We start from the raw sequence: 19,444 nt of genomic DNA on the forward strand, positions 1-19,444 counted from the left end.
CAACACAGGAAACCTTTGGACAGCCTCTAAACCTCAAAGATGAGCAATTACGAGATCCCGGCAGGTCTGAAGGAGCTACTTCAGGGGTACGCGGTGCAGGTTCTTCGCAACAGGCCAGCAGACTTGGTGGAATTTGCCGTGCAGCATTTTACGCAAATTTTGGAGAACCAAAAGAATGACAAGACGGACAGCAACGCTGCACGGAAAGGGGTGACTTTTGCAACAAACTCTGATGAGACCGAGAGTACCCGGGATGAGAAAGAGGAGGAGGAGAAGCCAGTTAGTGAGTATCACAGTAGGCTACTACCGGAGTACTTAGTTAATTTGCATAATTTGTAAAAAACGTGTGTATGCTTGTCTACAGAACCCACCACTGGCAAATGCAACCGTAGAGTTTCAGGTCTGTAAACTGTAGATTGTCCGATTCTAAAGCCTTACCGTTAGGGGCAGGTTTTTCTTTTAGTTTTCTTATTGTCTTTAACCTGCGTGTGCAGTTTGTGCAGAGCCGTACAACCCTGACGACGACAATGACGATGACCAGCCTGAACCTCGAGTTGTGCACCCTAAAACGGACGAGCAGCGTCGTAGGCTTCAGGATGCCTGCAAGGATATTTTACTCTTTAAGACACTGGAGCAGGTGGTTGACAAAAAAAAACCAACATGGGCAATTTAACTTTAGATATTATTATTAAGTTGAGTTATGCAAAGTCAATGGTCATCTTACAAAACAACTCAAAAGCCAACCCAGTTAGAAAACCAACCCAACCTATTTGTGTGTGTGAGTATTGATTACGTGCAATCATTTTGCTAATCAATCTTGTGTCCTTTAGGAGCAGTTCTCAGAGGTTTTGGATGCCATGTTTGAGGTGCAGGTCAAACCTCAGGAGCACATCATCGACCAAGGAGATGATGGCGATAACTTCTATGTCATAGAGAGGTGAATGAGTGGTTTCGATATTTATGATTAGAAATAAATAAAAACTTTTATGATGTGGTTTTGTCTCCTACCAGGGGTGTTTACAATATACTTGTGGCGAAAGAAGGTGTGAGCGTGTGCGTGGGTCAGTATGACAACAAGGGCAGTTTTGGCGAGCTGGCTCTAATGTACAACACGCCGCGAGCTGCCACAATCGTGGCGACACAGGAAGGCGCCTTGTGGGGCCTGGTGGGCTATTTCTGCTTGCACGCGGCGACTTTGTAAAGTGTAACATGAAATGAACGTTTTTGCTTTTGTGCTCTTGCAGGACCGAGCCACCTTTCACAGGTTGATTGTGAAAAATAACGCAAAGAAGAGAAGGATGTATGAGGCCTTTGTTGAGTGTGTTCCTCTACTGAAGTCTTTGGAGGTTTATATGACAAACTCTAGGAACGCGATTACTGCATTTCTAACAATATCATACAGAGAAATCTTTAAGTCTGCCATCTTAATGCCAATGGGAAATGACATAGAAATGCAAATGAATAACCTCCATCTTAACATTTATATTTCATATGACATTATTTGTGTCCTATGTGCAACTTTCGACATTTTCTTCAGAATTCGGATTGTGACTTGTATGACTTCAGATGCTGACGTTTTCATGTTTAACAGCTCTCGGAAAGGATGAAGATTGTGGATGTTTTAGCAGCACGATCTTTCAAAGATGGAGAGCGTATTATAGCACAGGTAACATACGTACATGATGTGAAATTGCAACAAATCAGTTTAAATGGACTAAGGGTGTCGTCACTCGCATGGCCACAGGGAGACGAGGCCGACTGCTTCTACATGGTGGAATCAGGACAAGTAAGGATTATGATCAAAAGCAAAGTAAGTCTGATGAGTTTCCATGCACTTAATGAATGCAGCGGTGAGAAGCAAAGTACAAATACATCATCAATATAGCACAATTAGATTGTTTAGTCATCTGTACTTTAGCAAAGTACAATTGTGATTCGATTTGAGTGTTTTAAGATACAATTTTTGCTTTGGGTTGTGGCCCAGAATTTGCGAGCATTTCTTCACAAGAGGCTTCAAGCTGTTTCCTAAAACTCTTAGATTAAGTTTACTGTCACCATAAACAAACTGTCTGCTAGCTTAAAGCTAATACTAACAAATCATGGGAAATGCCACAGATGTGCTAACAAATAGCATCTAAGTGTCAATTTTGCATATTTACTGTTGAGTTTTCATTGTTGACAAATTCAGATACTCAATATTACTTTTTACATTCACTTCAGTATTTGAATCAGAACATTGTATGCCTACTTTTGCTACCTCTGAAATACATCACAACTTACATTTTTCAATATCAGACAAAAGCAGGCCAGCGGGACGACACGGAGGTCGAAGTGGCCCGTTGTTCTCGAGGACAATACTTTGGGGAACTCGCACTTGTCAACAACAAACCTCGCGCAGCATCTGTTTATGCTGTTGGAGAAACTAAATGTTTAGGTAATTTGTTTTTAACATCAAGCTACTGACCTTTCCTTTTATTCATCAGGTTTACCTGTTTACCTTACTCTGCTACAGGGGTGGCCAACCAGTCAGAGACCAAGAGCCACATTCTTTACTGTTACCGCAAAGAGCCACATCATAAGAAATTGACTCCTACAGTACTAAGACCACAGACTAAAGACCACATTTTCAACAACAAACATTGTGCACTGTCTCACACACACAAACTCTAAGTTCAACAAAGTCCACAAACAAAAACATAATATGCAATAGCGTTTTTTCACTTACTATATATGTTGCTTAGTGTGACTTCTGGCATTCCTTGCCTTGAACAATCCTCTTCAAATCTGGCTTCCATTCCGTTGTTGCTACTCGAAGCAATTCTTTTAGTTGGATATATGATTCCATTCGTTCAAACGAATTTGAGTTTGTTGTTTTCAGGAGACAAGATTTCACGAACTCCCCTTCATTGTATGGCTTTTTCGCCCGTGCAATGTTCCAAGCCAATTGATACGATGCAAGCGTGACAGCCTCTGAGTGCTTCGTAGTTTTTTTTGAAAAACGACCTGTTTTTCTGCCTGACTTTTCAAAGTGTCCAACTTTTAGCATGAAGTGAGCCAAAGTGGCACTGAAGCTTTGAAATGCGCTAATAACGTTAAAAAAAATTTCCCACCGTGTTAAATACGTCCTGTGTTCGTCTTCATATTTTCGTTTAGCTGTGCATTCCCACCCGCCATTTTGAAAGGGAAATTGACACTAATTGTTTCCTCCAATGGGTTTGCCCCTCCTCCTTTGCGGGATTTCACCTGATGCGCATGCGCGTTTGACGAAAATCCATATTGAACTCAAGCGAAGTGAACACGCACAAAAAAAAACTACACAAATGTTGATATGAACGTAAAAGAGCCGCACGAAACCCGGCAAAGATTACAATAATTCTTGGTAAAAACATGCTAATGTGGAATTACTTTTTGTTGCAGTGATTGACATCCAGGCATTTGAGCGCTTGCTGGGCCCTTGCAAGGAGATCATGAAGAGGAACATCTCCCAATATGAAGACCAGCTTGTGGCATTGTTTGGCTCTAGCGTGGATTTAAAACACTAGCATAAACTGTATAGGTTTTTCCCCCCCACCATTTCTGTCAGTCCATTGTGTGGAACTCAAAAATATGAATTAAAAAAAAATAATGCCCACAGTAAGACACCCTCATGGCTTTGACTGTCCAATACTGCTCTCCACAATAAAAAATATTTCCTTGTTATAAAAAATATAAATATTTACATTTCATTGAAAGAAACAACTACTCATACAACTAATGTTTTTGTTGTATCATTTTAAGTATTTTTTATTTTGTCTCAAAAGAAAAAACAATAACCCAAAATAAAGATTAGAATTTAATATCCCCACATTTCTGTTGATTTTTTTTTTATTTTATTTGAGTTACAAAATACGAAGTGCAATCAGCAGACTCCACAGAAGAGTTTGCTAAACTTCTTGTGTTACAAGTATTTACACTCAAGGGAAAAAAAAAATGAAATCAAGAATACCCATCTATTTTCATTCTGTGTTCTGGTACAATCCCAGAGTTCAAGTCTCTGCCAGCTTTACCAAGTTCCATTGTCCAAGTTTAAATATTTAAAATATTTACAATGTCCCATGTTCCAAATTGTTCAAATGAAATTGTTTGAGCAATGCAAATGTAGATGCCGGAGGTGTAAACTGTTTCAGTAGTGGAGAGAAGAGAAGAAGAAAAAAAACCTGCACCAAAATGGTAGAATTAAAATCTGTGGTCCTCTTGCAGGGTCTCTTTAATTAATCCCCCCCCCTTAAACAAGCACAGTAGAGGAGAGGCAGTCTGTACATATTTAAAATAATACAATGATATGTCTCTTTTTAATATCCACAATCCTCTTGTGTGGTGGGGAGACCAAAAAAACAAAAACACCATCTTGTGAGTCAATCATTGTTGTTCCTCAATCGTTCTGATTTGTGTTTTTTTTTTCAAAGAAAAGTCAAACTCCAATAAATAGAAATACAGCAGAAATTGTCAAAAAGAAGACGAGCCGTGATTCTGGTTTGGTCCATCCCTGAGTTCTTTTGAGAAGGACAAAAAGACCAGACACGGGATGACAAAATGGTTGGAGGATCAAAGACTGACAAGAAAATGAAAAAAGTCTGGTATTCCTCTGGTTTCCTGAGGCCCATCTGTGGTTCTTCCATCCATCCATGAGACAGAGTCTCTCGCATTGAAGGTCACACAGAGGTGATGACAATCATGAGGTGAGGAGAGATACTGGAGATTCTGTTGAGAAGATCGGGGGCCAACTGAGATAAGTGGCTCTCTGAAAATTCACATGGTGGGAAAATCTGCAACACGTAGGCCGGCTGGGGGAAGTAAGCAAAATATACAAAATAATTATTCAACTGCAAATAGTTGCGTAAGAAAAATTCTGTGCCTCTATACATGGTGATGCCAACATGGGGACTTCATGTAAAAGCTTCTAAATATGTTCAATCAGAATCTGTGCTATTGCAAACAAGGGTTGTTTTTCCCAATGAGCGGATGACATATTAGACCTTGAACACATTCATCTTCTATACAGTAAATGACAACATTACAAAACAACAACTCGGCTTTACCTGATTGGAACCTGGATTTGGGATATTAATAATGCCAGCCGCCAACTTTGTCTGCAAGTAGTTTATAAAGGCGGACTTGAGAGCTTGCGTCTGGTTAACAACGTCATCTTGATCTCGTCCACAAGGCAAAGCAAGCAGAAGGCAGAAGTCGCACTCGCCCTGTCCCAACACAAGCGCAAGCATGGATCAATGATCGAAGGAAACAACAGGTATGACGCGCCGACTGGCAAGTGAGGAGACTGCGAGGACATACTGTCATTCTTCTGGCGACGCTCTCCAGCTGAGATGCCTCAAGTCTCATCCTTTGGACAATTCGGAGGAAGGCACCACCTTCCTGCAGGGGCAGTGATCGGTGAGCCAAAGCTTTGTTTCCACACACAAAATGCAACTGGACTGCCGCTGTGTCGTTTTTTAGCGCGAGGAGCCCTTGCCAAATGATTGGATGTTTCTGCAAAAAAAAGACAAGAACGTGTTAAACAAGAACTCTGTGGATATCAAAACAAATAAATAAAAATATGTTTTCTCTTACTATGAGCAGCTGCACCATATTAGGCTGTGCAATCTTCCCATCGGGAACAACATGCGTTGTTGAGTCAGGCATGGGGGAATGGACGCCTCTTGGGTTGGAGTACATCTGAGAATACTCCGGGAAGGTGCTACTTGGTCCTGGTGGCATGAGCGGCGCTCTCTGGGGAGACGATATTGTCGGTCCTGGCTGCCGGATTGCCATTAATCCGTCTTTAGAAAGAGGGGAGTGGGGCCTCTTTGCCTCTAACGGCTTTGCTATGTCCTTCTCGGAAACACCTTTAGGAAGAATGTGCGCCCTCGGAGACAAAGACATGGGTAAATTGGAAGGTGCGGAGGTGGGAGGGTGAGTTTCTTGAAGGTGGCCCGAATGAGGGTCTGCGGATGAACGCTCTCCTTGTTGTTGGAGGAGCGCACGCATCTCTCTCTGCGCCATCAGCGCTTCAATTGGCACACCACTTCGGAAACTCCCCCGAGGATCAGACTGCATGGTCTCTGGTTTTAACTGTGCGGCAGGTTGTCGTCCTTGTTGGTGGAAGCGTCTGGAGTCGTCTTGGTCTATGTCGTGACTCCTCAACGCACTCGGGTTCACCTTGAGGACCTTGTCTCTACCGACAGTTTGGGGTGAAGTCGGCCGTTGCTGCATGGAACCGGACCAGGGAGATCCGAGAGACTCACTATGCATCCCGTAGCTCATCACCGAGAGCGGAGGAGTATTGACCCGAACGTCTCCCTGGACCAGATGTCCCACCGGGATGGACTGGGTAGCAGGGTGCGGTGACATTCGGCCCAAGCCTCCAGGCACACTATGAGGAGGCATGATAACGGACTGCTCTGGATGATGCACACCGGAAATAAACTGTTGCATGGCGGGAAGCATCACCGGGATGCCTTTGGGTGATGAAGAATGCGGATGACTTGACTTGCGTGGGGATCGCGGTTCCTGTTTGTTGCCACTGAGATGTGAGGGAGTTCTGTCCCCAGCGGCCGTGACAAAGTGATTTCCAGGAGGAGAGGGCAAATGTGGACTTATTGCAGGACTTATGGCAGAGGCCCACTGTGCCTTGGAACCGTCGATGCTATGCGAATCTCCGCTATCGATTTTCTTTTGATGTTTTGTCGGCAGGTACTCCTGGTGGTACATCGAGCTCATACTTTGATTGCCCTGTGCAAGACGCTTGACGACTCCTTGAGGACCAGAGTGATAAGTAGGCTCCATTTTCTCCAAACCTGTACCTTCTTGTTTATTAGAAGAAAAGGTCGACTGTGTCTTAGCAGAATGACCGTGATCTGTCTGGAAAGACCCTTTTTGGAGGCCTGTCTGTGGGTGACTGTACATGTCTTGTTTAATTTGGGGCATGGAAACCAGCTGCTGAGATTCCATGTCACCCGCTGTTGCTTGTGGAATTTGACTGATTTTTGCACTTATCCGTTGGGGTCCCTCTGGTTTTTGTCCCGAGTGGCTGAGTACAACGACTCCTTCAGATGTATTTACCCGGAGACCCGAGCAGGAGCTTGTACCAAGAGTGGAACTTTCCACAATGAAGCGTGTAGCACTTCCCCCTTCATCACCGATAGTTGGTCCATGGTAGGGTAGCGTATCATCTTTGCTAGGCCTGTAGTTGTGTTTAGGTAAAGTCATGTCTGAACCTTGATTACCAATATTTAGTTTCACGTCTTCGTTCTCTGGAGGGATGCATACACGACTAATAACAGAGGAGTGCAAGGCAGTGGATGCAATGACGGAGATCACAGACTTGGTCTCAGGGGACGGTTGTGTTGCTGGTGTTCGAACTGACTGAGACGGCATTCTGCAATCGGGTAGGGGCGATTTAGTTGGCACAACTGTTAAAGTGGTATTACGCTCAGCGAGGAGCTGATCTTGGACTGCCGGTTGCACGTTAGCCGGTACGAAACTGCTCCCAGGCAGAGACATGGTTTTGTGTTTCAAAAGAATCTGCCTCAGATCGCTTGAACCACGATCAATTTCTCTATTTTCAGAGTCAGGTATTGGTTGATTATCCTTGGGTGAGACTGGCAAGGCTGGTGAAGAAGGAACCCCTGAATCGGCAGGGTGGCGGAGCCAGTCCGGTGGCGAGACAGGCGCTCGACTGTTTTGAATGGGTTTGATATTTGGTCTGCACGCTAATGGTGACATGGAGGGTGATTGTGGCTTTGGGCACACCGGACTTTTGGACTGGGGGTAAACAGGTTTGATATGTTGAATCTGCTCTTCAGTAGGTGATTCAGACTCTTTCACATCAGGTGCCTTGATGGCCGAAGGTTCTTGTTCAGGCTTCCATGTAGTGGGGGTGATAACAGCAGCTGTCGCTGCTGCTGACGGGACAATTTCTGGGACAACCTTTACACTGGATGCTAAAAGAGTTGGCGTGGCTTTCTCTTCACTTGGTGGAGGTTCTTTTGAATCTTTCCGTACTTGCTTTTGGCCTTTATGTTTGGGAGTTTTAGGTCTTCCCTTGGTGGCCTTTTCAGGTGTGGCTGTTTGGAGAGGCTCCTCTTGAATATTAACAGTGCTCATTTCAGGTTTGTCTTCCTTGGGAGGCTGAATTGAGTCTTGCATCTCTGGTTCTGAACTTATATCAACGCCAACAGGTGGTGCTTGGGGTAAAGGGACGCTGGCTATATCCTCAGCAGTGATGGAGTCGATAGCAGCAATGAGTTCCGTTTCACTAGCTGGATTAGGTTTTTCATCATCTGAGAAACTTTTCAAGTCTGTGATTGGGCCAGTTGGTGTTCGAGGCTCTCTTGGAAAAGACGGATCTGTGAGTTTGGCAATGTTCTCCACGGCCTGTTCCAATTCCATCTCATGGGAACTTAAACTTTTTGATGTTTCCAAATGGTCCTTCTTTTCCAAAGAAGAAATGTCACCATCTTCATTGCTGGCCCCTCTGCTGGTGCACTTTGAAACATGATCTTTCACCTCTTTGACATTCAACCTGATCTTTAGGTTCTTCAGAACAGGAGACTTTGGGGTCCTTGGTGTCTTGCTTTTTCCTTTGATGGGCTTCTCCTTTTCTGTGGTCATTTTGTCTTCCAACACAAGTGGATATTCCTCTTTGCCGTTTGATTTACCATCAAAATTCAAAGTATTGCTGTCTTTGACATCTCTTTTGTATTTGTCCTCTTTCTTTTGTTCAACTTGAGGTGATTGGGCTTCTTTAGATGACTCTACCAAAGTCAAGGTACTCTGATCGGTGCAATCCATTTGCTGATAATTGTCCTCAGTCAACTCCAATTTTTCTCCTCTCTTTGTTGATCCGCAGAGTTGAGCTGTGGGCAACTGACTTGTTGAACCTTTCATGGCAGTAGGGGAGGATTTTCCTTTCAAATTTTTCTGGATTCTGTCACAACTCTCAGATTCATTTGGATCTAGGTCTTTGTTATCCATTTTTATTTTATCCATTTTAACTGTCGAGACTTCTTCACTCTGCCTACGATTCTTGGGAGGCCGGCCACGTTTGACTGGAGGAGCCGGTGCGGGTACATCTTGCTCATTGTTCTGCTGCTGCGTCAGATCCTTTTCTGTGCCCCGTTTTCTCGCATAAACGGATTTCACGTTTGTACGTCTCGCTCTGCCTGACGATATGCTTTGCTCCGAGACATCACCGTCCGAGCCATGAAGAGGAGACTTGCCTGTGGACTTCGATTCGGCCCTTGGGGAAGAGCCACGTTTCAATTTCTCTTTGTCAATGCGTTCACTCTTGCGCGTGGCTTGCTTTTCAGGAGCCAATGCAGGCACGACGACACTTGAAGCAACTTCAGCTGGGGTTGGCTTGGTCTTTTTAGTTTTCATTTCTTTTGTTTTATACTCCTTAGGGGCAGAGTTTCCCTCAGTGTTAGCGTCATCGCTGAACTCTTTACTAACTTTAAGAAGTGTTTCTTCCTCAGGCTCTGAAACCGTGGCATATGGCTCTTTCTTCACTATAGCGTCTTCACGAGTATGAGGTGAAGACCTTTGGGCTTGGGTGACTTCAGTGTTCCCTGCCACAGAAGCAACCTCTGCTTCTGAACTACTGACAAACCCCTGCAAATTGCAGCTACTTGGCTCTTCTATACTAGGTTTGACATCTATAACCTCATCCACTTTAATTTCAGAAGGAGAAAGTTTAAAATGAGCTTCTAAATAATTGGCTTCTTGTTTGATGGGTGGAGCTTCTGAACCAGTGTTAGTCTCAGTTGGTGGGTATTGCTCAGGCAGATTTTCAATTTCTTTTTCCTGTTTTATGAAAACCACAGTAGGAGATGGCTCAGTGGGTAATTGAGGTGGTTGTTCTATTGGAGGAAGTTCTTTTGGCACTGCATGTGAGACAGGAGGTGTTACCGTGGGTTCAGATACCAACTCTTCAGCTGGACTGATGGGCTTTATTTCTGGATCGGGGAGAGATTCCTTTGTTTCAGGTGATTGCAACATTTGTGGCTCTTCCGTTGATGCTTTGTCATCTTTTATCTCATCTCCTATTTCTTCCGGTTGGGTTTTGTTCTTTTGTTGCTGCAATCTTGTGAGTTCCAAAAAACGACTATGGAAAAGAACAACTGGACCCGAGTCAAGTTCGCCATCTATGGTTCCATGCAGATTAATTTGCTGGTTTTGGGCATTCTCAGCTTCTTCATATTTCCGTTCCAGATGCTGAAGTCGTCTCGAGTCCAACTCAAAAACAGGGCTGTGAAGGAAGCGAGAAGCAAACAGCTCTCTTCGCTCGTGTTCCTCTGGCTTTGGCTCCTCTTTTCGATCATCGAGTTTATCTTCAGATCCACTTCGGATCTTTTTCTTTTTCATGTACCACGATGGTGTAGGCCTTGGTGTTGATTCTATCTTCTCTGTATCTTTGCGGCTACGGAGACTCGCAAAGTGAGAATCATAATCTAAGAAGGACCAGTTATCTTCTCTGGAAGATGAGAGGGATTTTGCACGCTCAAGTAGAGCTTTCGTATCTGGTGTGATCGTCTGGTCGAGTGCAAATGAGTAGAACTTATTTCTTTCGAGATGTGCTGTTTTTGGGTCGGAAAATCTCTCACCCCTCGGTCTGTCAGAAAAAGACTTTGAAGTAGACGCCACGGGAGACCGTGGTTTGGCTTCTCGATCCTCTTCAGAGTCTGATCTTACCTCCCCTGGCTCTATATCCTGCCAAACGCCATACTCCAAACGTTTGCGGTTGTGGACATTTTTGTTGAGATTTCTAGAAAAGTTTAGGTCAGGTAGCGTGTTTTGTTTTACTCTGCTCTCCCATCGTTTTTGTTGCTCCTCTTCTGTATTGAGTGTGGTGGGTTTGTTGACGTGTGCATTATGTGTCCTTTTGACAAGCGGCTCCATATCAGGGTTAGTTTTCTCACTTTTTACAAGCTCTTTCTGCGAATGATCAAAGTCCTCCTCTGTATGGTGGGCAAACTGGTGTCCTGGAGAGGAAGTGTTATTCCATTCAGGATCTTCACTTTTTTGCCTGAAGCTCCTATACACCCGCTCTCTCTTAATTCCTTCGCTGTCAAACAGGTCGAGCTTCTTTTGTTTGTGAGAGGGGAAGTTATCTGTGACATCCTCAGGTGGTTTACCAACTTCATGCACAAGACTGCGATGTTCCAAATCTTCAGTTTCACTTTCTTGTGGACTTCCTGGTTTGGCATTTTTTCCAGATTTGTCCGACTCTCGATGTTGCTGCTGATGCAAGCGTCTATTTTGCTCCATTTGCTTGCGGTAACTTTGAGACAGGTCAATATCAACATGCTCCTCCTTAATTTTGATGCCTTTGCTAGTTTCGGGCACCTGACCAGTAAATTTGAAAATCGCACTGTGTTCCTGTTCTCTTGAAGAGCCTTGGTCTGGATTTCCATCATGTGAAAATCTTCGGGATGTAGTGTGGGCTGGGAGCCGTTTTGACTCAGAAGGTTCCAACAATCCCTCAAATTTCTCTCTGGGCACTTTAATGTCCTCTTGAACATCTTTCGAAGTTCCACTTTTAAATCTTGAATCTCTACGTTGGGCATCTTTGTGCTTATCTGAGTCTCTCTCTTTTCCACTCGGGTCTTGCGATTGATTACAATCCTCTTCATCAAGCCTGCTTCGCTTTTGAAGAACAGTCTTCCCACTGGAGTCAGCAAAGCGCCTTTTTCTCGCAGCAAGGCGATCTGAATCCATGGACGAATCTTTCCCATCATTTCCAATCTCAGTTTTAATATGCTTTTTGACTCGACCTTTCCCATCCATATCAGAATTATCACCTTTTGCCGTTTCAGATCTTTCGCTTTTCGCCGAGTCATGGAGCGCAGTTGAGCACTGAGTGTCACTATCTCCCTTATGTTTCTGCCTGTCTTGGGCATCTTGTTCAACTCCCTTTCCTTTTGCATGGCCTGCTTCCTGTGCAGCATTAGGCTCCGTGTCTGCTAGCGTATTGGATGGAGATTGCCCTTTTACTTTCCTTGATTTGACTCTCTCGGCTTTCTCGCCTTTCTCTTTTCGTTTGGGCCGCTTGGGTTTCTCGGGGCCTACAACTCTGTCAGCTTGACTGCTCTTTTCAGTCTTGTCACCCTTTGAGGCGTGTTCCAGCAAAGTCTTTTCAGATTTTTCAAAGTGTGGCGGGGAGAGTGAGCTTACACTACCACTTCTTTCAGACGACTGGCTATAAACTCGGCGCTCCGATTCTCTCGGCGCTCGCTCGCTCGGCGATGGCGACACTGCAGGGGTAATGGGGCGCCGATGATGAGAGGGACTCCATCTGTTTCGGTCAGCTTCAAAACGTTCTCGCTCTCTTTGAATATAGGTGTATTTTCTAATGTCTTGCTCAAAAGGATCTCTGTAATCCCTGTAGTCCCGTGGATCTTCATGGTAACGTGGGTCATAATGTTCTCCTTGAAAATGTTCCAATTCAGGGAAACGGTCCCGACTGCGAGCTGCATACTCTCTCCGGGCATCCTCTGTGTAAAGGCCAGGCGTTCGTAAAGTTTCATAATAAGCTCTCTCTGCTGTAAATTCATGGTACAGGGGCCTGCGATCCTCCCTGTTGCGTGAATAGGGAATCAAAGAAAGGCAAATTAAAAGTGTTCCCGAAAAATGATGTGACAAGTTTGTAATTAACAATGTGGACAATTTACCGCCGTTCCGCAGGAATTTCATAAAGTTCTCTAATGTCTTGGCCAGATGTCTGCATAGATCTGAAGAATGCCAGCTGACTCTCTTGGCTTGCAAAGTCCACCTATCATAAACAAATGTCATGTTAAACTTAAGTCTATGTTTGTACTAAAAATACCACAGTCCACCAATTTGTCCACCTTAATTTTGCTGCCTCCAATCTTCCAGCCTTTGGTTTCTCTCACTGCATTCTGAGCAAAATCTGTGTTGTTGTAGAAAATCAGGGCCATTCCTTTCATTCTGTCAAATAAAACCTAAAAAAAAAAAAAGGAAACGAAAATTGATGTTTTTGACAAAAATTGGAACAAGACCTGCGTAATATAGTAGACCTTACCTTGACAACATGTCCATAACGACAGAAATGGCGTGTGAGGTATTGCTCTGTGATATTGGTTGTTAGCCCATCAAGCCAAACACACGCCGTAGGCATACTTTTCCCAAAACCAAGCTTTGAAGAAAAAAAAGACAAAATAATTATTATGCAAAACGTAAGCATTTGATTGACATAATAAAAAAATAAACAAATGTGTTGTTTGCAGTTTTACCTTTAGTCTGTTACTGCCAAGATACTCGCCATCCATCTTTTTAATGGCCTTGCAAACACTGGCAATATCAGAATACTGTACAAACGCATACTGGGGAACTCCATTTATTTTTTTGATGTCAATGTCCTTGTAGAGAGCAAGAACAAACAGTTTTATAGGACAAGAAAATACACACAGAACAAAATGTTCAGAGTAAGATGGTATCTTACGACAATTTCTCCAAAGCGTTGAAAAATTTCAAAAAGTTGTTCACGGCTGGTTGTCTTCTCAAGGTTGCCAATAAATAATGTTCTGGTGGCCTTCGGGTGGAATTCATCTATTCTACCATCAAGGGGCCTGAACTCATTCTCACTCTCAGTTTCTACAAAAAAGAAAAAAAAAATCATTATTAATTCCTATTCTGGTCATGTCTAGTTGAGTCACATCTGTGCGTGCAGTTTCACTACTGGCTGCTATATTGGCTTGCCGCACTGACCACAGACTGGTTGGCTGCCATATGGTTGTCTTGTGATGAAGTTTTTTTTTTTTTTTTTTTTATTCCAGTGGTTACATTACACAGATAATTTGCATTGCCGCGATTGCAACAAATTCAAACACCCATGAATTACACACTATCTTGCAATTTCATCCAGTTACCATCTGCTCCACATCTAACAGTCATTGCTTCACACCGAAATGCAGCACTGAGTATTTCTTCATCATCATAATCAGATGAGTTTTGTTTTGTTTTTTTTAGGCGTTATTGCTTACCAGGACCATTCCACGCTGTGACTTCAATCAACATGCCAAAGAACAGTTTTCCTTTCGGGACACTCAGGGCTTTCTCTTGATCCTCTTGTTGTCTAAAGAACACCAGACCATAGCGGTCTTCGGATGCTCCATGGATCTGCACGGAGGTCACTTTACCATGTTTCTTGAACTCATGGAATAGTCCATCTTTTAAGCTTGTGTCTGAAGAGAAAATGATTAAATTTTTGTGAGTAACTACATTGGCAAAAGCATTTCTTTCAATCTCCATTCCATTTGATCAAACATCAACAGCTGGGACAAAGCTCACCTGTCGATCGTGCGGGAAGGTTTTGCACTTTAATCCCAAAGCTTCGACGTGGCTCGTCCGAGTCGAGCACCATCGACGACGACTGAGGTGGCGCGTGTGCAGCTGATGACTGAACAGAACGCGCTCGCGATCCATCACTTGAGCTGCTGTTGGAGTCGCTGAAGTCAAAAGGGTAGTTTATCACACATTTGCTCGTCTGACTGGTAGATTATCAAGAATATGATTTAATGTTGAAAACAGATGCAGTATCAATGGCCGCCTTCCTTTAAATTGTCCCACCTGCCGCTGCCTGTACTGCTGGTGCTGCTCACAGAGTCAGAACTTGAGGATCTGCTGCAAGATTGAGAACGTGGGCCTCTTCCAGGAGACAAAGGCGCACATTTAGGGGAATGAGCACTTTTGGAGGTCTGTCCAGTTGTCCGCTGGGGGGAAGGGTGTCGAGACTGGGAGGAATGGGATGATCGGCTCCGGCGGTGATGGTAGGTTCTATCAACGCGGCGTCCTCTGTCATCTCTGTAGAGGTCGCGACGAGTGGCCGGCGCGAGAGCGAAGGGGTCTCGTATTCTAGAGTCAAAATGAGGGTCTGATGCCTCAAAGGTTCCACTGATGGCACTGCTCCCTGGACCGGCAGCAGCAAACAAGGAGCGCTCCCTGTAATAGTCCGCATTGTAGTGCCGCTGTCGGTCAAAAGTCCCGCTGCGCTCATGGTGTCCGTAAGGGCTGTGGTCATATGCACGGTCGCGGGTTTCTGAACTACTGCAAAATGACAAAAGGATAGATAGAGAGGGGGGTAACAGGTCAATGAGATTCTTGACATGCAACTTTGCATTTGATATTCCTTGTCACCAACCAATGAATTTTTGGCACTAAGGCGATTTAATTTGAAAACCTCGAAATGATTGTTCTACATGTTATCACGTCATTAAAAAAAATGTTTTGCTTTTTATTGGACAGCATCAGAGCAGCACTGTGTCTGCACGGTTTGTCCATCTGATTCACAATCTGGGGTTAATGGGTTCGAATCCAAACTTTGGCTCCCATGTAAAGTATGCATGTTCTCACTATGCTTGCGCTGGTTTTAGTTACATCGGCTTCCTCTCACATTCCAAAAACATGATTCAATTAATTTGAGACTCTCAACAGTCCATCGGTTTAAGCGTCAGCAGTCTACACCACCAAACACCCGAAGTAAGCAGGGATGGACTCCATAGCACCAATGACCTTAATGAAATGGATTAATTCCAACATTACAAAGGTTACGAAGGCCTAAAAAGACAAGTCCTTCAATAAACATGCCACACTTAATATTCAGAAGGGGAGTGTAATCTTTGACATATTTTCCAGAGTTTCAAGTTTCAATGCCGACACTGAGTAAAAGTCTGACTATTATTTATCTTCATTGAGCCACATATGACATACAGCTCATGTACATATTCTGTGCAGAAACATACAACGTTGTTAGAATGTTCCCAGATATTTTGGGTGAAAAAAAGGGGGAGGAGTCAGCACTGGTCTGGTCGCTAGTCAATCGCAGGGCAGGGGTAGCCAAACAACAACTCATGTTTTTGGAATGTAGGAGGAAATCGGAGTAGCCAGATAAAACATATGCATTGATGGGCAGAAAATGGAAGTTTCATAGAGAAAGCCAAAGCAGACTCAAACCACTTAACTCTGTGGCAGCTGTGCTACCTTTCTTCCACTGAGGTGCATATATAGAATGACATAATGTACATAAGTATATTTTATTTGCTCTTGTCAGGTGTAACAATTTCAGAGAAACATAAGGAAAGAAGAATAAGCAAAGGACAGAGAAATACCAACCTTTTCTGAAAGAAGTTACTGTAACTAATCCAAATCAAATCTAGGTGGTCAGAATGTGACAGCCGGAATGAGAAAAAAAAACAACTGGAAAAATCAGTTATTCTAATGTGCCAAAAACGGCTTTCTTCGATCAGACTGCGAGTAATCTTCAATTACTGTGGAGGGAGCATGAGGCCAGCAGTTAATCCACTGTTAGGCAATGGAATTTCCTTCGCGGGATGAGGGGAGGAAAAAATAAAAAACTACAGATTTTAATGGATTTCTGAACATGTAGAGGGAAAAAAAACAGAGGAACAGAAAGCTAGTTTAAAAAAAAAAAAAAAGATGAACTTCTGGATAATTCAGACAAGTCCATGCCGCCTTAACAGAACATCCAAATGGATGAGATAAGCAAAAAAGTATTTCCCCAAAATTCCACTTTAAAGGAGTCAAAAATGTATTCCTTGGTTGTTTTTAACGGTATTAGATAATATGTAAAATGGGAACACACTACTCCGTAATAACCGGCTATAAAATCCCAGTCGTTGGATATGGCATAATTCCTCGCTCCATGGATCATTTCCGATGTGCCTGCTGGCTGGCTGGCTGGAGGTTGCGGTATTACTTTGGAAAAGTTGTCTTCGGCTCTCTTTTCACTGCAAATCGGTCGGGGAAACCTCACACAGCTACATCCACACATAAGTAATCCAACTGAATGGCAGCTACACCAATCCATACTTGGATTGAAGCGAGTACATCCAACGCATAGGATACGTCCAGTGGTGCAGTCTTCTGCCATCTTCGGGAATAGCTCCATCAGCCTCCCTGGATAGTAAATTGGATCCTCCATGTTCTAGTGAACTCTTCTTGGGATAGCTTCCTTATTCACAGGAAATGTAGCTACTCTGTTTCATCTTGTGCTAAAATTGGCTTTAAAAAATGTCACTAAATTTAATGTACTTGGATTGTCTAATGATTCAATTCCACATTCAGAACAAGCTGTATCCGTGGATTCAAAAATGGTTGGGAAAAATAGTAATCCAGCTATCAGCAGTTGCCAAGATAGACAAAAGGATAACCAGATGTAGGTAGTCCTGAGCAAGGTTACGATCAAATACTCAATACCTGTGAATCCACCATGGGGGGTTATTTACTTCCAGTTTTCGGTCTTGAGTGAAAATAAAAACTTAGATCCACATCCTGGAGAAAAATGGGCTTCAAAACATCCAAAGGCTCCCAGGAAGGGGTAATTTCCAACAAAATAAATCCAGAACTCGCCAGGATATTCCTTTTGGGTGTAATATCCATAAACAGACCTTGTATTAACACAACCATAAGAAATCATAATGTGTGGTTAATTTACTTAATCCCATGGGCACTGCAAGTCAATTATGATGATAAGGAACAATCCCGAGATTACCATTGTGAGAGCACCATACATCCCTTCGGAATAAACCCAACTATGCGATTAGGCGTTACACCGATCTCATACCGAGATTTCCACGGATTGGTGACCATGTCCACTTACCCATCTATTCTGCGTTCATAACGTCCCTCTCTGGTGTGAAGGGACACAGGGGGGCCAAACACAGGTCCAACTGTTCCCCTAGAGAATCCTGTAACGTCTCGACTGCTCGACGGGGAGCTGTCATCAAGGCCCCGAACAGCACTCGGGACTGACCCAGGTTCATTGTAGTCAGTCCGAAGGTCCCTGTCCCCCATCTTGTTGACGGCATTGTGAGCTTTCTGAGCACTTTTAATATCCACAAAATCCACAAAGGCCGCAACGCCGCCCTCTGATCCTCGTTTCCGCAAGACCTTAACACTCTCCACACGCCCATACCTGAGAGAATCAGATGGAAGTGATTAACTCAAGACAAGAGAGTTGCGTAATCTTTATACAAACGCTCCAGGAAGCAGATATTACCGAAACTGTGTGTGTGTGTGTGTGTTGGGCGGGTGAGTAGCAGTATGCAAGTAATTGAACATGCTACATTATTAAATAGGGGGAATACTGCCTAAACTAAGGAGATAAGTGAAAATTGACACTAGAACGACTGGAATATATGACTTGCAGGTGATGCCGTTGAAGTAGGGATGGTGTTTGTTTTCTTGGAGAAGCGTTTGCTGAGTTCCTCGAGTGCCCCCCCCCACACACACACACACGCACGAACGATAATGTTGCATTAACCTTTAACGCATAGAACAAAAGAACGCCTCGTTATCATTTGAGCCGAGTTCATACAAGATAAGCAACAGCTAGACAGAGAACGTCGATAAGGCTGCCCAACAACTAGCTAATATTTAAAGATGGGCCCGATCGGATCGCTGATTTTTCCGCAAATTCGGGCTAGAGTGTTTTCTAAACTGCAACATTCTAGCGATTTAATTTGCTACTTAACAAGCCAACACCAACGATGCAAAGCAAATTCAGATGTATGTGTCTGTGAACGTGTGCAGCAGAGTCTTTTAACGACCATTAAAACGCATTGACTTGCCACAAAATGGTTGGCTGGGTGGTAGAGCTTGGTGGCTAGGGACTTGCTTCTCGGCATTAGCAAAAGTTATCGAAATTGCCAAACATCGTTCACAACAGCGTTAGGGTGGGTCCGTTTCGTACGACGGACCCTTATAAAACGCGACATTGTGTGTTCGAACCCGAGCAGAACCTGAAAGAACAAAACACTCAAAAGTTTACACAAGCTAATGTTAGCAGCGTTAGCATCGACCGTGGGCTAGCCAGCGACATATGGCGCGCTGCTCCGCCACCATAGAAGCCCCTCTTGCGTAACATACCGTTTAAAATGTTCCACAATCTTCTCCTCTCGGACGTGTTCGGGCAAATTTCCCACCCAAAGGTGTCTGGTTTCCCGGACCATCATGCGCTATGCTTTCCCCCTTCACACACATATGTAATAGGGCGCATTTGAAATCCCAGCCGGCCGGAGGGTCCGTCTGTCGGAACAAAATGAACGACGACGTATTTATGCAGAGCAGACGAGGGCCTACTCGCCCGCTGCTCTTGTAGCTTTAGCCGAAGCGTCCTCGAGTCACACACGAGAGCGCGCTTCAGTGTGCGAGCTGCGCGTACACAGGTTGCGCGCGCCTCTTGGGAGGGACACTTTGCGAAATGTCCCTTTTCCGCCCTCACAACCTCTTGACTAGTACACACACGCATACATACAACACCGATATGTATTATTATTGAAAAATGTATTGTAAAAGCTATTCTAAAACTTAATTCTACTCACATAGCGAACAATCAATCAAAAAGAAGAAATGGCTTGCTAGTTTAATG

At 43.9% G+C, this 19,444-nt stretch overlaps 2 protein-coding genes across 2 annotated transcripts; one reads left to right on the forward strand and one right to left on the reverse strand.

The window, feature by feature from the left end:
- Positions 1-9: 9 nt before the first annotated feature.
- On the forward strand, positions 10-4,789 carry prkar2ab (protein kinase, cAMP-dependent, regulatory, type II, alpha, B). The gene is made up of 10 exons (XM_061291445.1): positions 10-283; positions 365-400; positions 495-637; positions 831-937; positions 1,012-1,165; positions 1,245-1,346; positions 1,592-1,666; positions 1,745-1,810; positions 2,296-2,434; positions 3,418-4,789. Exons 1-10 carry the CDS (start codon positions 40-42, stop codon positions 3,540-3,542), a joined length of 1,191 nt encoding a protein of 396 aa, XP_061147429.1. The 5' UTR covers positions 10-39; the 3' UTR covers positions 3,543-4,789.
- On the reverse strand, positions 3,847-19,244 carry si:ch1073-335m2.2 (msx2-interacting protein). The gene is made up of 14 exons (XM_061291416.1): positions 18,943-19,244; positions 17,675-17,989; positions 14,626-15,102; positions 14,347-14,504; positions 14,040-14,240; positions 13,499-13,650; positions 13,290-13,415; positions 13,079-13,192; positions 12,885-12,998; positions 12,708-12,808; positions 5,608-12,613; positions 5,332-5,526; positions 5,079-5,237; positions 3,847-4,823 (listed from the first exon to the last, which is right to left on the reverse strand). The coding sequence occupies exons 1-14, from the start codon at positions 19,026-19,028 to the stop codon at positions 4,692-4,694; spliced, it is 9,336 nt and encodes a 3,111-aa protein (XP_061147400.1). The 5' UTR covers positions 19,029-19,244; the 3' UTR covers positions 3,847-4,691.
- Between the last annotated feature and the right edge of the window lie 200 nt (positions 19,245-19,444).

This window comes from Syngnathus typhle, linkage group LG11 (genome assembly GCF_033458585.1).
Source record: "Syngnathus typhle isolate RoL2023-S1 ecotype Sweden linkage group LG11, RoL_Styp_1.0, whole genome shotgun sequence".
Taxonomy (NCBI): domain Eukaryota; kingdom Metazoa; phylum Chordata; class Actinopteri; order Syngnathiformes; family Syngnathidae; genus Syngnathus; species Syngnathus typhle.

Coding starts and splice junctions, on each gene's coding strand:
- prkar2ab (XM_061291445.1), top strand. CDS start 40: ATGAGCAATTACGAGATCCCGGCAGGTCTGAAGGAGCTACTTCAGGGG. Junction 284..364: donor GGAGGAGGAGAAGCCAGTTA/GTGAGTATCACA, acceptor GCTTGTCTACAG/AACCCACCACTGGCAAATGC. Junction 1,811..2,295: donor GGATTATGATCAAAAGCAAA/GTAAGTCTGATG, acceptor TTTCAATATCAG/ACAAAAGCAGGCCAGCGGGA.
- si:ch1073-335m2.2 (XM_061291416.1), bottom strand. CDS start 19,028: ATGATGGTCCGGGAAACCAGACACCTTTGGGTGGGAAATTTGCCCGAA. Junction 14,241..14,346: donor CCTTCCCGCACGATCGACAG/GTGAGCTTTGTC, acceptor TTTTCTCTTCAG/ACACAAGCTTAAAAGATGGA. Junction 12,614..12,707: donor GAAATTCCTGCGGAACGGCG/GTAAATTGTCCA, acceptor TTCACGCAACAG/GGAGGATCGCAGGCCCCTGT.